The sequence below is a fragment of the Musca autumnalis genome, unplaced genomic scaffold (assembly GCF_047663935.1).
Source record: "Musca autumnalis isolate F117 unplaced genomic scaffold, ASM4766393v1 scaffold_3, whole genome shotgun sequence".
NCBI classification, from domain to species: Eukaryota; Metazoa; Arthropoda; class Insecta; order Diptera; family Muscidae; genus Musca; species Musca autumnalis.
Window position 1 is genome coordinate 190,454,028 of NW_027411866.1, and position 21,873 is coordinate 190,475,900.

General features: G+C 37.5%; 1 protein-coding gene across 1 annotated transcript in view; it reads left to right on the top strand.

The window, feature by feature from the left end:
* Positions 1–60: 60 nt before the first annotated feature.
* The window catches only part of LOC141398385 (phospholipid-transporting ATPase IF-like), a 45,530-nt gene continuing 23,717 nt past the window's right edge, over positions 61–21,873 (top strand). The window contains exons 1-4 of the mRNA XM_073975670.1: positions 61–78; positions 9,927–10,137; positions 20,698–20,823; positions 20,888–21,840. Coding sequence (XP_073831771.1) covers positions 61–78; positions 9,927–10,137; positions 20,698–20,823; positions 20,888–21,840 — 1,308 coding nt within the window. The remainder of the gene's footprint in view (positions 79–9,926; positions 10,138–20,697; positions 20,824–20,887; positions 21,841–21,873) is intronic.

Below are 21,873 nucleotides of genomic sequence, written 5' to 3' on the forward strand. Positions count from 1 at the left end.
AATCCTCAAAATACCGAAAATCGGGAGGTGTCTTTATATGGGGGCTATGTATATGAAAACATGGACGAATACACTTGGGTAGTTCGAATGCCCTATTACAGCTTATTCGATAAAAATAAAAATTGTAAAAGTTGTAGCTGAATTTCTCAAAATACCGAAAATAGGAGGTACCGTTAGAAGGAGGCTATACCGAAACTTGGACCTATGTTGACAATTTTTGGTGGAGATGTTTCGGGACAACTGCGACTCTACATGTCAAAATACTAGTTCGATCAAAAAAGTAGTTAAACTTCTCAAAATGTCTAAAATCGGTAGGTAGCGTTATATGGGTTTAAACGTCAAAAAACGTAGCTAAAATTCTCAAAATACCCAAAATAGGTAGGTATCGTTATAAGGTGGGCTATACCGAAACGTGGACCTATGTTGACAATTTTTGGTGGAGAAGCGTTGGTCCATTTTAATGTCAAATTACTAGTAATTTGATCAAGAAAGTTGTTAAACTTCTTAAAATACCTAAAATCGGAAGGTAGTATTATATGGGGGCTATACCAAAATATGACAATTTACATTTTTAGTGGAGAGGTATTGTGTAGGGATAGGTAATGGAAAGCAATAATCGATTTTTCGACTTTTCGATTTTGGTCTAAAACTAAAAATGCGATTTTTCGGTCTGGCGATTATTTCACTTGTCATAAAACTCGACTTTCGACTTTTTCATAACCGCAGAAAATCGATTATGATCGATTTTTCGTCGATTTTCGAGTTTTCTTTTGAAAATGTAAAACCGCCAAAACTGTAAAACCGATTAATCGATTATGCGATTTTCCCTCCAGGCAAAAGTCGACCACGATTTTTAGACTTTTGACTGCAAAAAGTCGACTACTCGATTAATCGAAAGTCGACTTACCTATCCCTAGTATTGTGAGCGCTAGGAACTTTAAATGGCAAATAACAGCTACAGTCGAACTTTCTCCAACGAACTTTTCTCTATAACGAAGAAAAATCGAAAACATAGCTTTTTCCATACCCTTTTTCACCTATTTTAACCACCCTATATGAACTTCTCTGTAACGAATACTTCTCTATAACAAGTGTTTTTTATTGGACAAGTCGGAATTCTCACGCAGAATAACCTCTCTATAACGATTTTTTTTAAACTTTTTCCTCACTGATGTCTACACAATAAATGAGAAACAAAAGACATTCAGGATGCTCTTTTTATTGAAGTGCACATTAAATAAAAAATAATTTAAAACAAATTAAGTTTCAGTGTTTTATTAAGAAATGCACTTAAAACAAGAAAATAATTTGTCGCTTAGCCTCAATAAATATATTCTTTCTCATAATAGAGGGAATGAGAAAGAATATATTTATTGAGGCTAAGCGACAAATTATTTTCTTGTTTTAAGTGCATTTCTTAATAAAACACTGAAACTTAATTTTGGCCTAATTTCTGACTAATTTCTGACATAATAAAAATCAAAGAATAAAGAAGGCCGAGCAAATTTCGGACTGGGTTGCCCTTCTCTTTTTTATTCTTTTATCAGAAGCAAGGTAAGCAGGCTAGGCAGCTTATGTACCCAGGCCTTAAGTGTCTAGTTGCTCGGAAATTAGACATCTAAAGGGAAACAACTAACCATTGTTTTAAGGGGTTATGTCCACTTACAAATTTTATAAAGTCGAAAATTTTATTATTTTTTTTATTATATTATTATATTAGATAGAATATGTTGAAAAAAAAATTCGAGTTGATCGGACAAAAATTAGCTGAGATTTGAGCGCTAGGAAGAGAAAATTCATTGTGATTTGTATGTAACGTCGCAGTTTTAAACTCGGTTTTCTCGAAATCGCATTTTTGAATGCGGTACCCGAAAAAGGATCATCCGATCATCATATGTTTTTGTGGGATTATTATAAAAATAACAAGTGGGAAAAGCGTTAAGTTCGGTCGGGCCGAACTTTTTATACCATCCACCACAAATTTCAGCCATTTCGGTGGATTAATATGGCCACAACATTCAAAATGCCGAAATGGGGAAGGTACCGTTCTATGGGGGCTATGTGACGGCGTGGACCTATACCTACAAATTTTATACGCCTAAAGAAGACTAAATACCAAATTTCAGCCATCTCGGTGTGATAATGAGGCTAAAACCTTAAAAATATCGAAAATCGGGAGATATTGTATTATGGGGCCTATATCAACACGTGGACTTATATACACATTTTATGGTAGAAATGTTTCTTAGCCTCTGGAAACACAAAATACGAAGTTACAACCAATTCTTTGGTCAAATGGGTCTAATACATTCAAAATATATTAAAATGACGCGTACTTTATATGGGGCCTTATATGGGGGCTATACCAAAACATGGACCTATATAACCCAACTTTGGTAGGAATGTTTTTTGGCCTCTGGAGACACAAAGTACCAAATTACAACCAATTCGGTGGTAAAATGGGACAAATATCTTAAAAATTCCTTAAAACGACGACGCGTCACGCGTCATTTTGTATGGGCGCTATACGAAAGCGTGGACCTACATAGCCCGATTTCAATACCAAAAGTCCTACGTACATATAATATATTTTCCCAAAATTGTATCAACCTACGTCAATCCGTTCGGGCGCTAGAGTGATTTCCACAGACGGACAGACAGACGGACATGACTATATCGATGTAGAATTGCACGCTGATCAAGAATATATATACTTTGTGGGGTCTACAATGATTATTTCGAGTAGTTACAAACGTAGTGACAAACTTAATATACCCCCATCCACAGTTTATACAGTTGGCCATTCAGAGTTCTGTTAACAACATTTGACAACAAACATAATAGATTGTTCATTATTGTGATTTGATTTCCTTTGTATTTTATGTATTTGACAGCAAACTAAATAGTCAGGGCTAACTAGTTTGGGCTGAATGGCCAACTGTATAAACTGTGCCCCCATCCTATTGACGAGTTTCTAGCGAAAAACAATCAACTTTTTTAGTTGAAATCGAAATTTTGATTTTGACAGTTTACATTTTTATACCCTACACCACTATGTGGAAAGGGTATTATAAGTTTGTTTTGGTAAAAATTCAAATATTCGCCGGAGACCCCAAATGTGGTATACCAATTTTCATATCTCGTCGAGATAAAGCGATTTTGAGATGTGTGTCCGTCCGTCCGTCCGTGTGTCCGTCTGTCCATTATAAATTGTTAGCAAACTCCAGGCCGCAATTATGGACCGATCTACACGAAATTTGGTATGGAGGTCGGTTTCACATCAGAATAGATCGCTATTTTGATTGGTGATGATCGTGAAATATTTAGCGGGTGAAATGGACCAAAAACATAATTTTTATCAGCTGCTCTGTAGGTCGCAATAATAGTCCGATCGCCTCGAAATTTTAAATAAGGTAAGAGTATATGACAAAGAAGAAGCTTGCAATTTGAGATGGCGATCAGATAATATTTAGAGGGTTAAATGGACCACAACTTTTGTGTGAAAATTGTGAAAATTTTTAATAAACAGCTTTTATCTTTGTTCCTGAAAGACACCTTCCCCCCTCGTGAGTTATATTTGGAAGACGATCTCTTGACCTTTTAATTGATGTCAATTATGTTGATGTACGTGATCAGATAACAGAGTTACAGCCTAATATATACAGTTTTTTGTTTGTAGTGTATTCATAAACCGGGTAGAGGTCGCAATTATAGCTCAATAGTAACGAAATTTTGCACGAGGTAAGAGTTTAGGTCGAAGAAAATGCCTATAATTTTGCATGATGATCTAATATTATTTAGCGGGTGACATAGACCATTACTTTTGTATGAAAAATATACAAATTTTATTTTTGGTCCATATTTTCATTCCTGGAGGGCATATACCGGCAAAAGAACCTACATATGGAAAAATAACTACTGATCTTCCCCCTGATGCAAATTGCAATAATGTGTCTGCTAGATAACGGGCCTACTGCCTAATATATAATGGGTTTTGTGTAGAGAACCACAATTTCCTCCCATGCTATAAATTGTCATTTCAGTTCAGTTGTCAAATTGGATTTTTTATACAAATATTGCAACATGGGGTCGCTTCGCCACCTATTTTATACCTCAGGATTTAGGATAAAGGGGATACAAACAAAATGCGACCAAAGATGTGCCTCATCGAAATAATGGTTTTAGACCGCAAGTATGTTTGGACGAAATTCGTTTCAGACAATTTGGGGTCGATTTAGCCCTGTCCGTTCATCTGTCTCTCTTAATGTCGAGCTAGCAGGTGCGCACGATAACTCTCGAACGGATCTACCGATTAGAACCCCAAAAAAGTTCAAAATTGTTTTCGAAAATTTGTGTGAACGATAACTGGCGAAGTGAGCAATCGATTTGCTCAAAACTTTCCATATATTATTATTCCTTCCAGATATAGATCGGATATATATCGATCCTTATGGTAACTTCTACACAAAATTCGGTAAAGGGAAATTTAAGAGTACCTTTGAATCGTTATGAATTTTTTCAGCAGATTGTACTTGCGCCGTAAATCCGCAAGTTAACTCTCAAGGGGATTTTCTGATTGGTCGAATCCTTACACATCGTATTATTTCATCCAGTCATGTGTCAGGTCGGAATATGGACTATATCTGTCCGTCCTTCGAGTACCTCCCACACAAAATTTGGGAAAAGTGCACTTTGAAGACCCGTATCGGATCTATTTGATTATCATTTTCTTTTTGAAGATGGTTCTTTTTACGTTCCGTATTCTGGCCCCTTTCCCGGGGTAAGTTATACTTCCTGAGATAATAGTTCAGAAGTTCCAAAAATCCCTGCCGGCTCCAACTAAAATTACAAATCTGAAAAAATAATTCTCAAATATTTCCAAAACTTAGAATTTAGCTTACTAAAATTGATTTGGTATATCCCCATATTACGATACCTACAGATTCCACGTATTTTGAAGCAAACTCGTGTTACAAAATAAATATATTTTTAAAGGCTAAAGGCATATCACCGTTAGCGCTGACTTATGTTTGGTTTACATTCGGCCTCTTTTCGTGATTTCGAAGGCGTTTCGTGATTTCGCTCAAAATCAAGCAAAATTTATCATGATTTCGCATACAAAAATGAAATCATCCCATTTCGTGATTTCAGCGAAATCAACATCGAAATCACAGTACACATGATATACAACCCTGGTTTTGCCTAAAAAGGTACCAAAAGTTGCAACACTTTTCATGTATCACAATAAACAAGGTAGATGGTCAATATTAATATTAATATTGAAAAATATTAAATTACTTTGTTACAATGCTATTTTTCATTGTGTCCCCGTACCTTTTTAATGGTAATGTTAGAAAAAAAGAGCGAATTGTCAAAAATTGCTTCCCCATAAAAATTTCTAAAAAAAATACGAGAACGGAAAAACTCCAGTAAAAATGTCAAAATCAGCTATCATATTTAGATGATAATAAACATGTTGCTAGTTTCTTCTATGCCAAACTTGTATGGCAGAAAACAGGAGAATAGGGTGTTATTCGGCGCTATTTTGGTTTAAAGAGAAGTACAAGTCTTGCTAGATTTCTTAGTACGGTAACGCATTTTTAGCACTAAACTGCTGCAAGTAGTAATATTTTGCAAGTTCTGAACACAACTTTTATCTATCAAAATTTATTATTATGATGTCTCAACGATAAAATCATTTTTTCATTTGTTAGTGCTATACACAATTAATACGATATATAGATAGTTTTACGATAAATTTCGAAATAAAGTTGTAAAGTTCTATATTGTCGTGTATTTTTGATGACTAATTCAATTTACAACAACTTGTTTTGAAAATTCATGTTCGATCAGCTGCGCATATGCATCTACCTTGATCATTGTGATACGTTTGAAATCAACAAAAAAATAAGTGTAAACACCGGGGTGTATTTCAGGATTTCGTGAAATCCAGTGGATTTTAGAGCGCAAATGTAAACTTGGCATTATACTCCATTTGTTGCTGTTTAATTGAATATGAATAATTTTGGGATTTATAAATTTGCAAAGACATAAATACAACAAGATAAGACATTTTGTTTGCTATCATTCTTCAGTGAATGGCTTTTGAATTTAACATAATGTTATATCACGATATGGTGATATAACATTTTTTTCTTTTATACATTTTTACGTATTTAACCGAATTTACCGACCCAATTGACATAGAATTATTCTTGAATAGATCCTTGAATTCATAAATTTCGTTTCTGATACCATTACATGAAATGTTCCTCCTTGGTTGCGATTTTGAATTAACTGCAACCTGTTAAGGGTAATGTTTCTATACAAAGTATCGTAAACATTTTTTTGTTGCATGCATTTTGTCTAGTCTTAGTTGTATTTATGTCTTTGAAATTTGTTTGCATGCAAAATTTTTGAATTTCTATTCATTATTAGTTATTTCTACCGGTACAAAATATATTTTAGATATCACAATATATGCCCACAATGAACTATTTTCGAAGCGTATGTGAAATACAAGTGCACAATTTTGGACGATAGGTCTTCAATAAACTCCCAATTTTCCCAATAATCAAGTATACCAATATATAATAATAATTGCGTGATATATATGTATTTATTTTAGGTGTATTCTAAAGAGGAACCTGATACTCAAAGACAATTTGAAGATGTAGCAGGAGGGGCTAATCAATGTGAATTTTCCAATTTTCGAATATTTTTTAGAAATGTATAATTTATATATTTTTCCACAAACACCACAGTAAAGACAAGGGAGGCTTCTCTTATATCAATGGATTCATATAAAGTTATTGATAGTGTCCTAAGTTGCCACTTGTACAGACGTTATTCATGTCTGAAATACTCAGCAAATATCGCCAACATTACTAAGGGGTATTTTGCCACCATTGACAATTTGATGGGAATCGAACCCGGACATTCAGCGTGCAAGGCGGTTGCACATAAATAGCTAATTCCGACAGGTTGTGCTGTAGGGTATCACATGGTCGGCCCCGTCCGACTATAGCCTTTGCTTACTTGTTTTTAAATGGATATTTTTTAATCCGCTTAAGTACACAATTATTAGGTTCTTAATAGGGGTGTCTTTTTACTTACTAAATATTGCTGAAACATTTTTTCAGCAACTTTTGCTTTATACAACTGTCAAAATCTGCAACATTAGTAATAATTATTAGAAATTATCATGTAAAAAGACACAGCTATTGATCCCACAAAACCATATGCTGATCGGTTAATTAATTTTCGAGCTACGGTAGGCATCGAAAACTGCTTTAGTAAAAACAGTGTTTCTTAGGCTGTAATTTGTCAGAACACTGTGCAATATTTTTCAACAGAAAAAATTCTGAAAGTAGCTTAAGGTGTGATCTTTCAGATGAAAACAAAATCTTCTAAGAAAATGGCAGATTTCTTATGAAAAAAGAAAAGGAAAGAAGAAGCCTATTGATTTTGTGATAGTCGGACAATATTTAGGGGTCGGAATGGGGATAAACTCATGTGGAGACAAATTCAAAGTTTTATTCTTTGTGAATATATCGGCTGTTAGTAGGGATATCCCAACGGCAAAGCCTGTCAATGAAAGAAGAAAATATTACCTTTACATTGGTGTAAAGTAGGTTGGCGAAGGTGGTCAAACAAGGGAGATAACACAATAGTCGGTAATACATCCAATTCTTCCATTTTTTGCAATCATGCTACGGGTCGTAATTTTGATCGGATGGTCACGAAATTTTGGTTGCTTTGGGGGTCCCAGAGAGAAAGAGGCATATTATGTTTGGTGGTAGTCGGATTATATTCCCTAAAAGAAATGTTTACCAGTGAAAAGCTTATGCACAGGGGTAGTGGTGTAGGGTATCACATGGTCGGCCCCGTCCCGACTATAGCCGTTGCTCACTTGTTGAAGATGTTATGTGATAAATCAAAGTGGCAAAATAAAAAACAATTGAAAATCTCCTCTTATTTCGATCCTTAGTAAAATTTAATAATTGGTGCTGCTTGTTGTCAGGCACCATTTGATTTTTTTTTGGAAAGGTTGGCAGCTTTTAACCTTAACGTACTCAGGACAGTTTGCAAAATTGGACAATCGCCCAAAAAGGCTCTTGTGGGTTTCTGCGAAGAAATTGTGAATAAAAATGACCGCGGTGCTTCAAACGAAGTTTATAAGATCGTCAAAGACGAATCTTGGATCTTCCCTTAAGAGCCCGAAACAAAATAGCAACCGACCGTGTGGGTATTCGAAGGCGAACCAAATCGTACAAAAGTTGTTCTTGTAAGAAGCATTTCGAAGCAAATGGTAGCCCGTTTCTTCGGCAAAACTGACCATGTGGCGACTATACGGCTTCAGCAACGTAGGACGGTTAATTCTGAGTGGTGCACTACATTTTGTTTGCCTGAAGTCTCCGGAGAAATTCGAAAAACGAACAAGAGAAGACGAATCATTGTGTACCATAGCAACGTGAGCTCTCACACATCTACTCAAACCAGCACCTTTTTGACCGGACAAAACGTGGAATTGATGGGTCATCCGCCGTACAGCCCTGACTTTATACCCAATGACTTCATTTGATTCCCGCTGTCGAATCATTTAAATACCATATTTTGGAGGTATCTCAATCGGAGTGGAAAATGTACTTGAACTTCAGCGAATGAAAATGTGTATAAATCAAGCTTGTGAATACTTAAGAAAACAATAAAACTATTTTTGATTGTAAATATTCGTGTTTTTATTATTAGGCCAGAAACTTTTCTAGTTTCCCTCGTCGTACCGTTGATATTATGACATGTGCTCTTTTGGGTATAGTGTGTCAATTCCACACACTTCTGAATATGCGTTTCTCACAATTTCAAAGGTAAAAGTAAAATTTGACCCATTGTGTCTATGGCATGGGCGTTTTGGGGTATAGTGTGTCGTATGATTATTGAAAGTATTCCTTGTTCAGACATGGCTTGAAAACCATCTATGACACTATACCCCTAGTGATTCGAATAGTTATTGCAAGTATTCCTTATTCAGACACGGGTCAATGGGTTGAACGTATAGCTCTGTCGAGAGCAGCCTTACTGTGGACAAAAATTCTATAAGTTTTCAGTCTTTTTTTATGGAGTATGTGTTCCTTTTGACATCCTAACAACCCCATCTACCATATTATTTATTCTTCAGCCGAAATTAGTTCTGTGACATGTTGAGTGAATGCTCTATGCTGCACATATCTCTTGTGAATGCAACTTCCCAATTTCGAGGTTTCTTTTGTCAGTTCGAATGTTGGTGGACATATATATGTAAGTATGTGGACTAACAATAGCCCATTCAAGACGTCATCACTTATCAAGGTACATAATTGCTATTATCACCCCCTGCAAATCTAAATAGGTATGTATGTATATTTATCTATGAATTTTTACAATTATTTAACATTTGGACATTATGGGCCTCCAATCAACAAAATCAATTGATATGAACCCTGATAAAGAAGTTTATTTTTGACCCAATGAAATATTGCTAATTATGAGATGTATGAATTAATTAGTAGTATTTTGGATTAAGAAGTTGAAGGGTGGTGTCGGTAGCAAATTGTTATTGTGTCAAGCGGATATATTTAAGAACATAAGCAACCTAATTCAGAATTTCAGTTTTTGAAATTCTATAAAGTTTCCAATAAATTATAGAAATGGTAAACCATCCCAAATAGAAAATATAAAGAAAAAATAATAATAACGGAAAGAAAAGTAAAACGAGTAGAGCTGTGCGAACACCAACTCTTATAATCCCTCACATAAAAATTTGGAATTCGATCCTTTAGTGTTATAAATAAAGAATAAAATGCATTTTACTTAGTCAACCAACTCCTTGTTAAAAATTTTATAATTAATTTATTGCAAACATTTTATATAATGCTCCCATGTTATAGGGTGCCCGTGTCAGTGTTATTGAGGAAACGTTGAAAATACCAATTGGTGGTAACGATGGAGACCAGAAGAAAAATCATCGTGAGAAACCAAATCACATCAAAACTAATAAATATACTTTGCTCACATTTTTACCATTAAATATGTTGGAACAATTTCGACGCATAGCAAATGTTTATTTTCTCGTTATGACCATTGCTTCGTTTTTGATTGGTAAGTGAAAATTGACCACTATTTTGAAAATACTAACATAGATAAAGTAAAATACGTTTAGATACATTTCAGGAAATGGTAAATAAGTTTTGAAATCAATTAAAACTTACATGCCTTATAAAATAAAGCCCTAGGAAAGCCATAGCAAACAATATAAACAATACAACATCTTTATAAATAAAAATCAAATCTCGTTCGTTGGTAATGCCATCAGTTCAAAACGACTGGACCGATTTGGATAATTCTTTTAGTGAAATGTTCGCCATAACCCGACTTAGGTTTTTATGCAAAGCCAATTTTACCACGCCCACTTTTTTCAATTCTCAATTTTTATCTATTCTACAAAAACTACTGAACTGATTTTTCTAAAATTGTCAGGCAATGTAAAGGGATGGCCACCGCTTAAAATTGGCTACAAATTTTATTGAATTTCGAAGGTCCGGGTTACTTCCCCTATATCCTATTTCTTTAAGAATGCTATATTTACATCTTCTTTATAAATAACAAGTGAGCCAAGGCTATAGTCGGGTCAGGGCCGACTATGTGATACCCTACACCACTACCCCTGTGCATAAGCTTTTGACGGGTAAAATTCAAAATATTAAAACTGGGATAGCTTAGCGCCTTTGCTCCGAATATCTTCATTAATAGAGGCCGATTTTGTTGAAACGCATTTAAGGCATTGTCAGTACAACTCAAATAAAAAAATGGAAAAGTGGGATGTACGCCACCCTATCAACCCCCAACATTTCGTGAGGATCCGATCGAAATTCCGACCTGTAGTCTTATTGCACAAAAAATGGAAAAGGGATGCATGACCGACTATTGCGATATTTCCGTTATTTGGCCACCTACGCCAACCTATTTTGCATCATTGTAAAGATGAGATTTTCTACTTTCATAGTCAGACTTTGTTTTTGGAAGGTCCCCAACCAAAGCTGTGATATTCGTTATTATTATTAAAATCGCAAAAATGAAAAGTTTGGTTCTATTAGCGGATATTGCGATATCTTCGTTGTTGGACCACCTGCGACAACCTACTTTACCCATGGCAGCGGGTTCTCTGTACCGGATTGAACCGGGACCACACAACATCAGCGATGGCATATCCCGGAATGTCTGCTCCGGATTCTTTTGGTTCGTGCCGGGACGGAGGAAAACCCAGGACCAATATATTTGTTCTCGGTTTGTCACATCCGCATCTTCACCCATATCCAATCTTCGGTGAGATGCTATATATGTCAGGAGCGGGTGCATTTAAGGGGTTGCTCTGGACTCGTCCACGCGAGGGACTACGATAGGGACTATGTTGCTGCATGCTGCACGAACACAGCTCCCAGTGATTACGAAACTCCTTCGTCGTCGGATTACGAAACACCCCCGCAGTCCCCCCAACAGCAGCCGCACGCGCAGCATTTAACACCAGCCGTTTTTGTTCCAATCCCGGAAAATGCACCCTTTTGCAATTTAATTGCAATGGACTCCGTGGTAAGATCGATGAAATAGTGGAATTTATGAATCGCAAGAAGATCACGGTCGCGGTGGTGCAGGAAACCATGCTGAACGACCACTGCTCAGTACGTTGTCATGGTTACCAGATGTGGAGGTAGGGGATTAGCTTTCCTTTTGCACCAGTCTGTTCATTACAGACCTATCTCGCTTGAGCCTGTCTCTAACGACCCGTACATGGAATGTATGGGGGTAGCAGTCAGGTGTGGAACTGCCGAGATAGAGTTGCTGAACGTATACATCCCGCCAAGAAATAGCTGTATCTCAGATTATAAGCCTGACATTAGCCCGCTTTTGGAAGGTCAAAATCATCTGGTCCTGGGGGACTTTAATGCGCATCATGAGATGTGGCATTCGGCCCTCGGAAACGACCAGAGGGGTATAGCGCTGGCTGAGCAGATTGATAGCTCTACGTTTTGCACGGTCAATGAGGACGCCCCTACCAGAATTAGAGGAGCGTGTCACAGTTCGCCAGACATAACCATCGTGTCACCTGGTCTGACAAATGACGTCACCTGGCAACCCGTCATTTCCCTTGGATCAGACCATCTCCCCATAATTGTCTCCATCAGCACAGCACCCGATTTCATCACCTCTGAAAGCCGCACATTCGTCAATCATGGAAAAGCTGATTGGCCGAGTTTCAGAGAGTTCACCAATCACCGCTTCAGAGAATTGGCCAATCCTTCTGATGTTAGGTTAGCGGAAAGGACGTTCCGAGACATCATCAATGCTGCAGCCACTCGCCATATACCTGCTGGTCGAATACCCGAAGTAAGACCAAATTTCCCAGCAGAGGCGAAGTGAGCGTGATGAGCTTCGTCGAACCAACCCCGACGACCCCAGAGTCAGGGAGCTGACACTGGAAGTTTACAGGCTAGTCGGCGAACATAAGCGGAACAAGTGGTTAAATCATCTGAAGAGTTGCAACATTGGACCCGGTATAAGTAAATCGTGGGCAACGGTTAAGTCACTCTCGAACCCCGGAAGGAGGGATGACAGGACCTCAGCCACGTTTGGCGACGTTACGTTGACTGACCCGAAGAGGTGAACAAGTTACTTCAATCGACAGTTTGTCAAACACCCCGAGAGTGACAGGGCGAAGAGAAGAGTGTTACGTTGCATTAGATCTCTTCCTGCCGAGGATGAACCACCACAGTTTACAATGGATGATGTTGCGAATGCCATCAGGAACGCTAAATCATCCAAAGCGTTGGGCCCTGACGGAATTTCCATGGTAATGTTGAAACAGCTGGAAGAGCCGGGAGTGGAGTATCTCACTAAAGTTCTCAACCTGTCGCTAGCCAACCTTATTGTTCCCGAAGTCTGGAAATGGGCAGGGTGGTCCCGTTACTGAAGCCAGGCAAGGATGTCAGCAAAGGTGAATCGTACAGCCGATTACGCTTTTGTCACCAGTAGCGAAGACCATTGAGGACTAAGGCCTCCCCAGCATTAGAAATAGCTATCAAGTTGCCGATCATCAGCATGGATTCCGTAAGCACCACAGCACGACAACGGCGCTGTACGCCATCTCCACACATTTTTGTCGAGGACTCAACCAGGAGCGGCCGTCTGATAGAACAGTGATGGTGGCGCTCGACTTATCAAAAGCCTTTGATACTGTCAAGCACTCCACGCTATTCGAGGACATCGAGCAGACAACCCTACGGCCAAGTCTGAAACGTTGAATAATCAACTATATGTTTGGTCGCCAGTCGTATGTGGAATTCAGGAACAAGAAATCCAAGCCCCGTAGAGCGAAACAGGGAGTTCCCAAAGGAGGGCTGATATCTCCGGAACTGTTTAACCTCTATCTTTCCTGTATTCCGCCCCCTCCAGACGGCATTGAGATCGTAACGTATGCGGCTGATTGTACGATCCAGTAGTCAGGTACCTACCCTGATGACATATGTGAGAGACTGAACTTCTATTTAACCGATCTTACCACCTTTTTCCACGCGAGGAATATGCAGATATCCGCCACTAAATCGACGGCCACTCTGTACACCACATGGACGACGCAGTATAGAAGAGATTTGAATATCAGGGTCGATGGTAGCAGAATTCCGAACACGAACTGCCCCAAAATTCTAGTGGTCACATTCGACACCACTTTCACGTCGTCCGCGCATGTCACAGCTATCTGCGATAAACTGAAATGTGAGACCAAGGTTCTCAAGTCCCTAGCCGGCAGCACTTGTGGTGCAGATCAAGAAAACTTGTTGACCACGTATAAAGCGATAGATCGGTCTGTGGTAATCTATGCGGCGCCAGTTTGGTCCCCGAATTTATGTGACACGCAGTGGGATAAGATTCAAATTTGTCAGAACGTCGACCTGAGAACAACAACAGGGTGCCTCCTCAAATCTACAGTGGACCATCTACATGAGGAGGCAAAGATTCTTCCAGTACGGCAACATAATGAGATGCAATCGTTGCAGTAATTGCTCGGGTGTTACCGTGAGAGCCATCCCAATTACCATCTGCTGGCCACCGATACCCCAGACATATCATGCTCTAGAGACGGAGGTCCAGCAATATATGAGAAACCTCTATATCAACAGGCATATTAGGCAGGATTGAACAGCATTCACACGGACACAGTTGCCAAGGCCATAAGCAATAATTGTGTGAATGCAGTCATCGGAGTACATCCCCCATCTATCGCAGCTGAAGAGCGTCAGCTGCCACGACAAACCATAGTAGTTTTCGCTCAATTACGCTCGGGATATTGCAGTTGCCTAAATTCCTATTGGGCGGGAATTGATCGCACCGTGCAAGACATCTGCCCAGTATGCGGCATGGGCCCGCACGGTACTAAAAAAATAAAAATACTCATCTAACTCCAGTGGATCTGTGATTACATCCCATTGTAGTAGCCACTTTCCTGGAACTGGAGATAGACCCAGAGCCAGATTGAACAGGAGAACGAACATACAAACATAATAATAAAACACTGTTACAACAACGTTACATCGTTGCAAAGGTAGATATTTTCTACTTTCATTAGCAGGTTTTGCTTTTGATATACCCCATATAGAAGCGGAGATATTCGCTTTGAAATAAAATGTTGACTTTTTCTCCAAATACGTTTTTTGCCCATTCCGACCCCTGAATATTATCCGACCAGCACCAAAATCAATAGGCTTCTTCCCCTTTGGGTCTTTCATCAACACCCAAAATTTGGTGACGATCGGATTTAAATTGCGACCTGTAGCGTGATTACAAGTTTTAGATGGACAGACGGACGGACGGGCACATATAGCCAGATCGACTTGGCTCGTTGAGACATTCATTTTGGTATATATATATGTACGTCCATTATTTCGATGCGTTACAAACTTTTTGGCCAAAACCAACTTATAATACCCTCCCCACATAGTGGTGTAGGGTATAAAAATCAAATGTCGTACGTTGTTAATGGTATCAGTTGAAAAAGGCTGGACCGATTTGGATAATTCAAAGAAAATTTGACCACACCCACTTTTACGGCCAATTTTTAATTTTAGTCTTTTCTACAAAAACTACTGAACTGATTTTCCTGAAATTGTCCCCCGGTGAAAATAGGCTACATAATTTGTTGACTTTCGGAAGGGGCAGGGTACTTCCCCTATACCCTATTTCTTTAAAAATGCTAAATCTATATAAATAAAAAAATAGGTAAAAAAACTTTTTAAGTTAAACGGTTTTATGTTAAACATACATTGCAATGTTTAAGATAAATGTACTAAAAACAAAAAAATAATAAAATAGTGGGAATTATAAACATATGCATAGACTAGACTAAAATAAAACCGTGGGGCACGTCAATTGTCTACAATCGTTGATTAAAATGTTTGTTTTGTAATGTTACACCATAATTAGGCAGTTGTTCAACCGACAACGATGGACGTGTGATAAGTAGGGCTAGAATGTGGAAACAAGCTAGCAAACTCGATTATAAGCGAGTTTTAGGGTTTCATAGTGGTGAGCGAGTAGTACTTTGTCGATTAAAGACAAACTACGAGCAGTGAAACGATTCCTCGCCAGCCAGCAGTGTGAATGTCCAACGATGAACTAGTTGAAACATCTCTTTTATTTACTTGGAGTGTATAACTATTGGAATTTCCATGAGCAAGAAAATAGTAAGTAATTTCCTCACCGTCTGCGGGCCAACTGCCTAACGACGAATTAAACGATTCTTCTATCGCACATTAAGTCGATAATTTGTAGACAATTGACGTGTCCCATGGTTTTATTTTAGTCTAGTCTATGCATATGTTTATAATTCGTGGGAATTATCTGTTGTATCTATCTGACTGTATCTATTTTATTATTTTTTTGTTTTTAGTACATTTATCTTAAACATTGCAATGTATGTTTAACATAAAACCGTTTAACTTAAAAAGTTTTTTTGCCTATTTTTATTTTCTAGTTTTTAGTTTTTATTTCGCATTCTGTTTAAATCATTAAGTGCTTCATTATTGCAAGGTTTCTTGTCCGTTAGTTTATTGCAGTCCCACTCCTCCATACGTAGTCCCTGCAAAGATCTTACTCTACTAAGAGCCACGTAGGCTTGACCTTCTTCAAACAGTTTCGCACCTAAGTATACGACTGCGTGATCCACAGTGCTGCCCTGCATTTTATGTATTGTAGAATCCCATGAGGCAACACACATCTGTGTGTATCGCTCCCGTTGTTTTGTTAACCTGGCTTCATATTCTTCAGGTGTTTCTGACGCTATCATCTGTGTGTATCGCTCACGTTGCTTTGTTAACCTGGCTTCATATTCATCAGGCGTTTCTGACGCCGTCATTTGTTTATATCGCTGACGTTGCTTTTTTAACCTGGCCTCATATTGCTCAGGTGTTTTTGACGCTAATTGTTCCCGCCGTTTCTGTAATCGACTATTTCTATCACCTTCACTTTCTTTAGCTCGTTTTGCTTTATACTTTTCTTTCGATTTTTGAAGCCTTCGTTTACGTTGTGTTGCAGTTTCTGTTTTATTTGTGTTTGTATTTTTTATATTTTTTTTTACCATTTTGTTCCCACGAGTAATGGACATTTAAACGGTCGACCCCCCCAGAGGTCCAATAAAGGGGCAAGGCTATGTACAACAAGATGCGCCTGAGTCTTGAGGGGAAAACGCTAACGACATATCATTTTTATCCACCATAATGCCATACAGTTCTCGGTGCGTTTTAACCTTTCACCTTAACTTGGGTGGTGTACCGCTAACGACGTATCATTTTTAGCCACCCTAACGCCACACAGTCCTCAACACGATAAAAAATCTTGACTTGGGTGGTGGATTCAGGCTGGATTAATCAGATACCTAAATTACAGATTCAATATCTAAATTTAAATCTTAATTATACGCCATTTAGTGGTTGCGCCCATCTTAAATATTGAGCTTGTATAGTGCACTGTATTCTTCTTGTCAAGCCCTTTTATTTGATACCCATATTGGTGGGATTGTTAAAACCTACGTTATCCGCCAGTTTGTAGCGGCGGCCATCTTGAATTTATAATGATAATGAATAAACATAATTGTATTGTCACCAAAATCCAAAGTGTATACAAAATTTCAGATTAATCGGTTGACAGGAAGAGGGTCAAATTTGAATTACTAAATTTGACCCAAGAATAAATAATAAAACAAACGGGGTGAGCTAAATAAAACCATTTAAAATCAAATGTCGTTGGTTGGTAATGGCATCAGTTGAGAAATGCTGGGCCGATTTGGATAATTCTTTTTGTGAAATGTTCCCCATAACCGAACTTGGGTTTTTATGCAAAGAAAATTTGACCACGCCCACTTTTTCAATTTTCAATTTTAATCTTTTCTACAAAAACTACTGAACTGATTTTCTTGAAATTGTCAGGAAATGTACAGCGATGGCCCTGGTGAATATAGACTCATAACTTGTTGAATTTCGGAAGGGGCGGGGTACTTCCCCTGTACCCCATTTCTTAAAAAAACGCTATATTTACAATTATTACAATAATACCAAATTTTCGGGGAACGTACAGGGATGGCCACCGGTGAAAATAGGATGCATATCTTCTTAAATTTCGAAGGTGGCGGGGTACTTCCTTTTGCCATATTAAAAAAAAACGTTATATCTCTATGAATAAAAATCAAATGCCATCATAACCCAACTTAGGTTTTATGGAGAGAAAATTTAACCACGCCCACTTTTTTCAATTTGTACAGGGATGGCCCCCGAAAATAGGCTACATATTTTATTGAATTCCAGACCGGTGGGGTACCTCCCCTATGCGATTTAAAATAACAACGCTATATTTGCTAAAATTACGGATATATCGGTTTAAACATTTACGGATTAATTTAAAATCTAGGTACTTCTTTGGGGTCTAAAGACCCGGCGTGGTCGGGTTTTTTGAATATGTTATACATATCTCCAATACTACTGAACCGATGTCCATCAAATTTGCAGCAAAAGCTCAATGTTTGCCATTGTTATGTATATTTTATGAATTTCGGAGTAGGAGGGCTACCTTCGCCTACGCCTTTCTTTTAAACGCTTAAATTTATGATTATATCGGTTTCAGCATACATTTTGGGAGGTTGTGTGTACCCTAGGTATATATTCGGGTATTTCTAAATATGTTACATCTTGAAAACTGATGACATCGCCCACTCTTCCCACTCTTCCCAATACATTATTTTTCCAAAACTACTGAACCTAATTTCATGCAATTTTCAGAAAATATTCAGGAATGTCCCGTGGTCCAATGCTATATATTTGTAGATGAATTTCGGGGGCCTATTGTTTTATAATCGCTATATTTGCTAAACTTAAGAGTGCATCGGTATGCAAATTAATTTTCGAGACAATGGTGGTTGCGCCACCATTCCTTAAATGGTGAGGTTCAACGGTCCATCAGCCATGAAAAACTAAAACATATAAGTCTCAATAAGCGGGAGAGTTCGACTTAACCATCTTTTTTAGCTTTTATAGGGGACATGGACGATAATAAACCATAAACAGCATCAATGGGCGAAAAAATTCGACAAAGTCCGTAAGAGAAAAGAAGGGTTACAGACAAAATCTGTTGATAAATTTTAAATCCTCCTCGGTTTGACAATGGACCGAAGAAGATAGGTAGAAAATACCTATTTTTGAATTTGTCAAGCATAAAGTCCATAAATAGTTGTCATTAAAACTCATTACGACGGGCCAGCAACGCGGACCGGGGTCTGCTAGTATAAAATATAAAATACAAAATATAATATATAAAATATTAAATACTAGCAAAGTGCCCGCAACTTCGTATGCGGAAAGGGTATAAAAAAACAATATATAATATGGAAATTGCAAACACGGTAAATTTTGTTGCACTAATACTAATTTTAATCAATATTTATTTTTATTTTAGTACTGTACGTACCACTTTAGTTTGATTTTCAAATACTAACTACTTCAAAAAACTACCTCAATCCTTCTCTTTAACAGTAATCTTAATTTCAAATTTCAGGATTCCAGCTCTATTCGTTAAACCAAATCCAAATTGTACCAAATTTAGAACAATTTAGAACTTTCGCACCCATAAGTACGAATTTTTAAAACTTCCTCAATGCAACAGGGCTACAATAATCATAATTTCAAATTGCAGGATTCCACCGCTATCCGTTTACCTAAATCCAAATTGTACCAAATGTAGTACTTTTCGTACCCATAAGTACGATTTTTCAAAACTACCTGAATCCTACTCTTCGACTGTAATCGTAATTCCAAATTTCGGGATTCCAGTTCTATTAATTCACCCAAATCCAAGTTGTACCAAATTTAGTACCATTTAGTACTTTTCATATCCATAAGTAATTTCCAAAAATACCTTAATCCTAGACTCCAACCGCAATCTCAATTCCAAATTTCGGGATTGCAGCTCTATCCGTTCACCCAATTCCCCATTGTACCAAATTTAGTACCATTTATAACTGTTCGTTCCCATAAGTACGATTTTCCACAACTACTTCAATCCTACACTCCAACAGAAATCTTAATTTCACATTTCAGGATTCCAGCTTTATCCGTTTACCCAAATCCCCATTGTACTAAATTTAGTACCATTTAGTACTTTTCATACACATATGTACGACTTTTCAAACTTCCCCAATCGTACACTCCAACAGTAATCTCAATTCCAAATTTCAGGATTCCAGGTCTATCCGTTCACCCAAATCCCTATTGTACCCAATTTAGTACTTTTCTTACACATAAGTAGGAATTTACAAAACTACCCTCATATCTCAATCCAATACTTTAACAGTAATCTTAATTCCAAATTTCAGGTTTCCAACTCTATCCGTTCACCCAAATCCAAATTGTACTAAATTTAGTACCATTTAGTACTTTTCGTTCCAATACGTACGAATTTCCAAAACTACCTCAATCCTATACTCCACCAGTAATCTCAATTCCAAATTTCGAGATTCCAGCTCTATACGTTCACCCAAATCCCCATAGTACCAAATTTAGTACAATTTAGTACTTTTCGTACACATAAGTATGATTTTCCAAACTATCTCCTTTTAGAAGCACCACTTTCCAACCTTGATTTCCCTACCAAATTCCATGATTTTAGCTATATCCGTTCAAAATATACAATTGGTACAAAATTTTGTAAATTTTAGTACTTTTCAAACACTTAGAGGTCGAATTTTCAAAAACCCTTTGGTACATCTTTCTACCTCTCAATCAGTTACCTTCATTCAAAATTTCAGAATTCTAACTCTTCCCCTTAGCCTAATACAAAGGGTACCACATTTAGTACCTTTTAGTACTTTTCGTACCCTTCTAGGTCGAATTTCCAAAAACCCAGCCTTATCTCACCCCTACACACCAACAGCAACCCACACCCAAAATTTCAAGATTCTAGCTTCAGCGGTTTCGTCTGGGCGATGATATGTCAGTCAGTCACTCACTCACTCATCACTAAGCTCTTTTATATATATAGATAAAATATATTATATTAAATATATTACTTTTTTAGAGATTCGATTGTTTTTTAATTAAATACTGTTGTTTTTGTTTCCATTTACAGATAGCCCAGTATCACCTATGACTGCATTAGTGCCTTTGCTTTTCGTAATAATTGTGACAGCGGTGAAACAAGCCTATGAAGACTTTCTTCGTCACAAATCGGATAATAAGGTGAATTCTACAAAAGGTAAGAAATTCTTCAGTACTCCGAAGAAGCAAACAGATTTTAAACAAGACTTCCTTTTTTACAGTGACCATAATTACCAAAGGTGTAAAGAAACAAATCCAGTCACAATATGTGGGACCAGGAGATTTGTTGTTCATAGAACGTGACTGTGATGTGCCCTGTGATCTGGTACTTCTGTGTTCTTCAGATCCCCGAGGCAAATGTTTTGTAACAACTGCCAATTTGGATGGTGAATCAAATCTGAAAACTTTACTCGTTCCCAAAGAGCTGCCAATAGTAGATTTTGAAAATATAAACAACTTTGGGATAATAGAATGTGAAAAACCCCAAACAGATTTGTACAGTTTCAATGGTAAAATTATATTACCCAATGGCTCTTTACCACTAACATCGGAGAACATTTTGTTACGTGGCTCAAGATTGAAAAATACCGAATGGGTTATTGGTTGTGCCATCTATACGGGAATGTGTACAAAACTACAATTGAATTCAAGACTTACACGCAATAAATTTGCATCCAGTGAAATTTATTTGAATCGTTTTCTGGTTTTCATTGTAATCTTGATGGTGGTGATTGTAACTCTATTGTACTTTTTGAAGAGTGAAATTGAATTGTCAGTGGCGTCCAGTATAGCATATTTAGGATTTCCCATTGATGTGTATAATTTGAAGCAATTCTTTCAAGATTATGTCTCATTTTTGGTGTTATTTAAATATTTAATACCCATCTCAATGTATGTTACCATTGAACTGTATCGCGTGATGGCTGGTCAGTTTATACGATGGGATGTACAACTGTACGACGATACGATTGATGAACCCTGTATGGTTAACACTACGAATTTGAATGAAGAATTGGGTCAAATTAATATATTATTTTCGGACAAAACCGGCACATTGACCAAAAATGAAATGATTCTACAACAGTGTTCAATTGGTGGAAGGAAGTACTTGTACAAGGGCAGCTATTTGGAAGAGGAAGGAAAACCGCATGTGGTGGATTTAAATCATTTTGAGGTGAGTATTAGAAACAAGTAATAAGTTGGACAT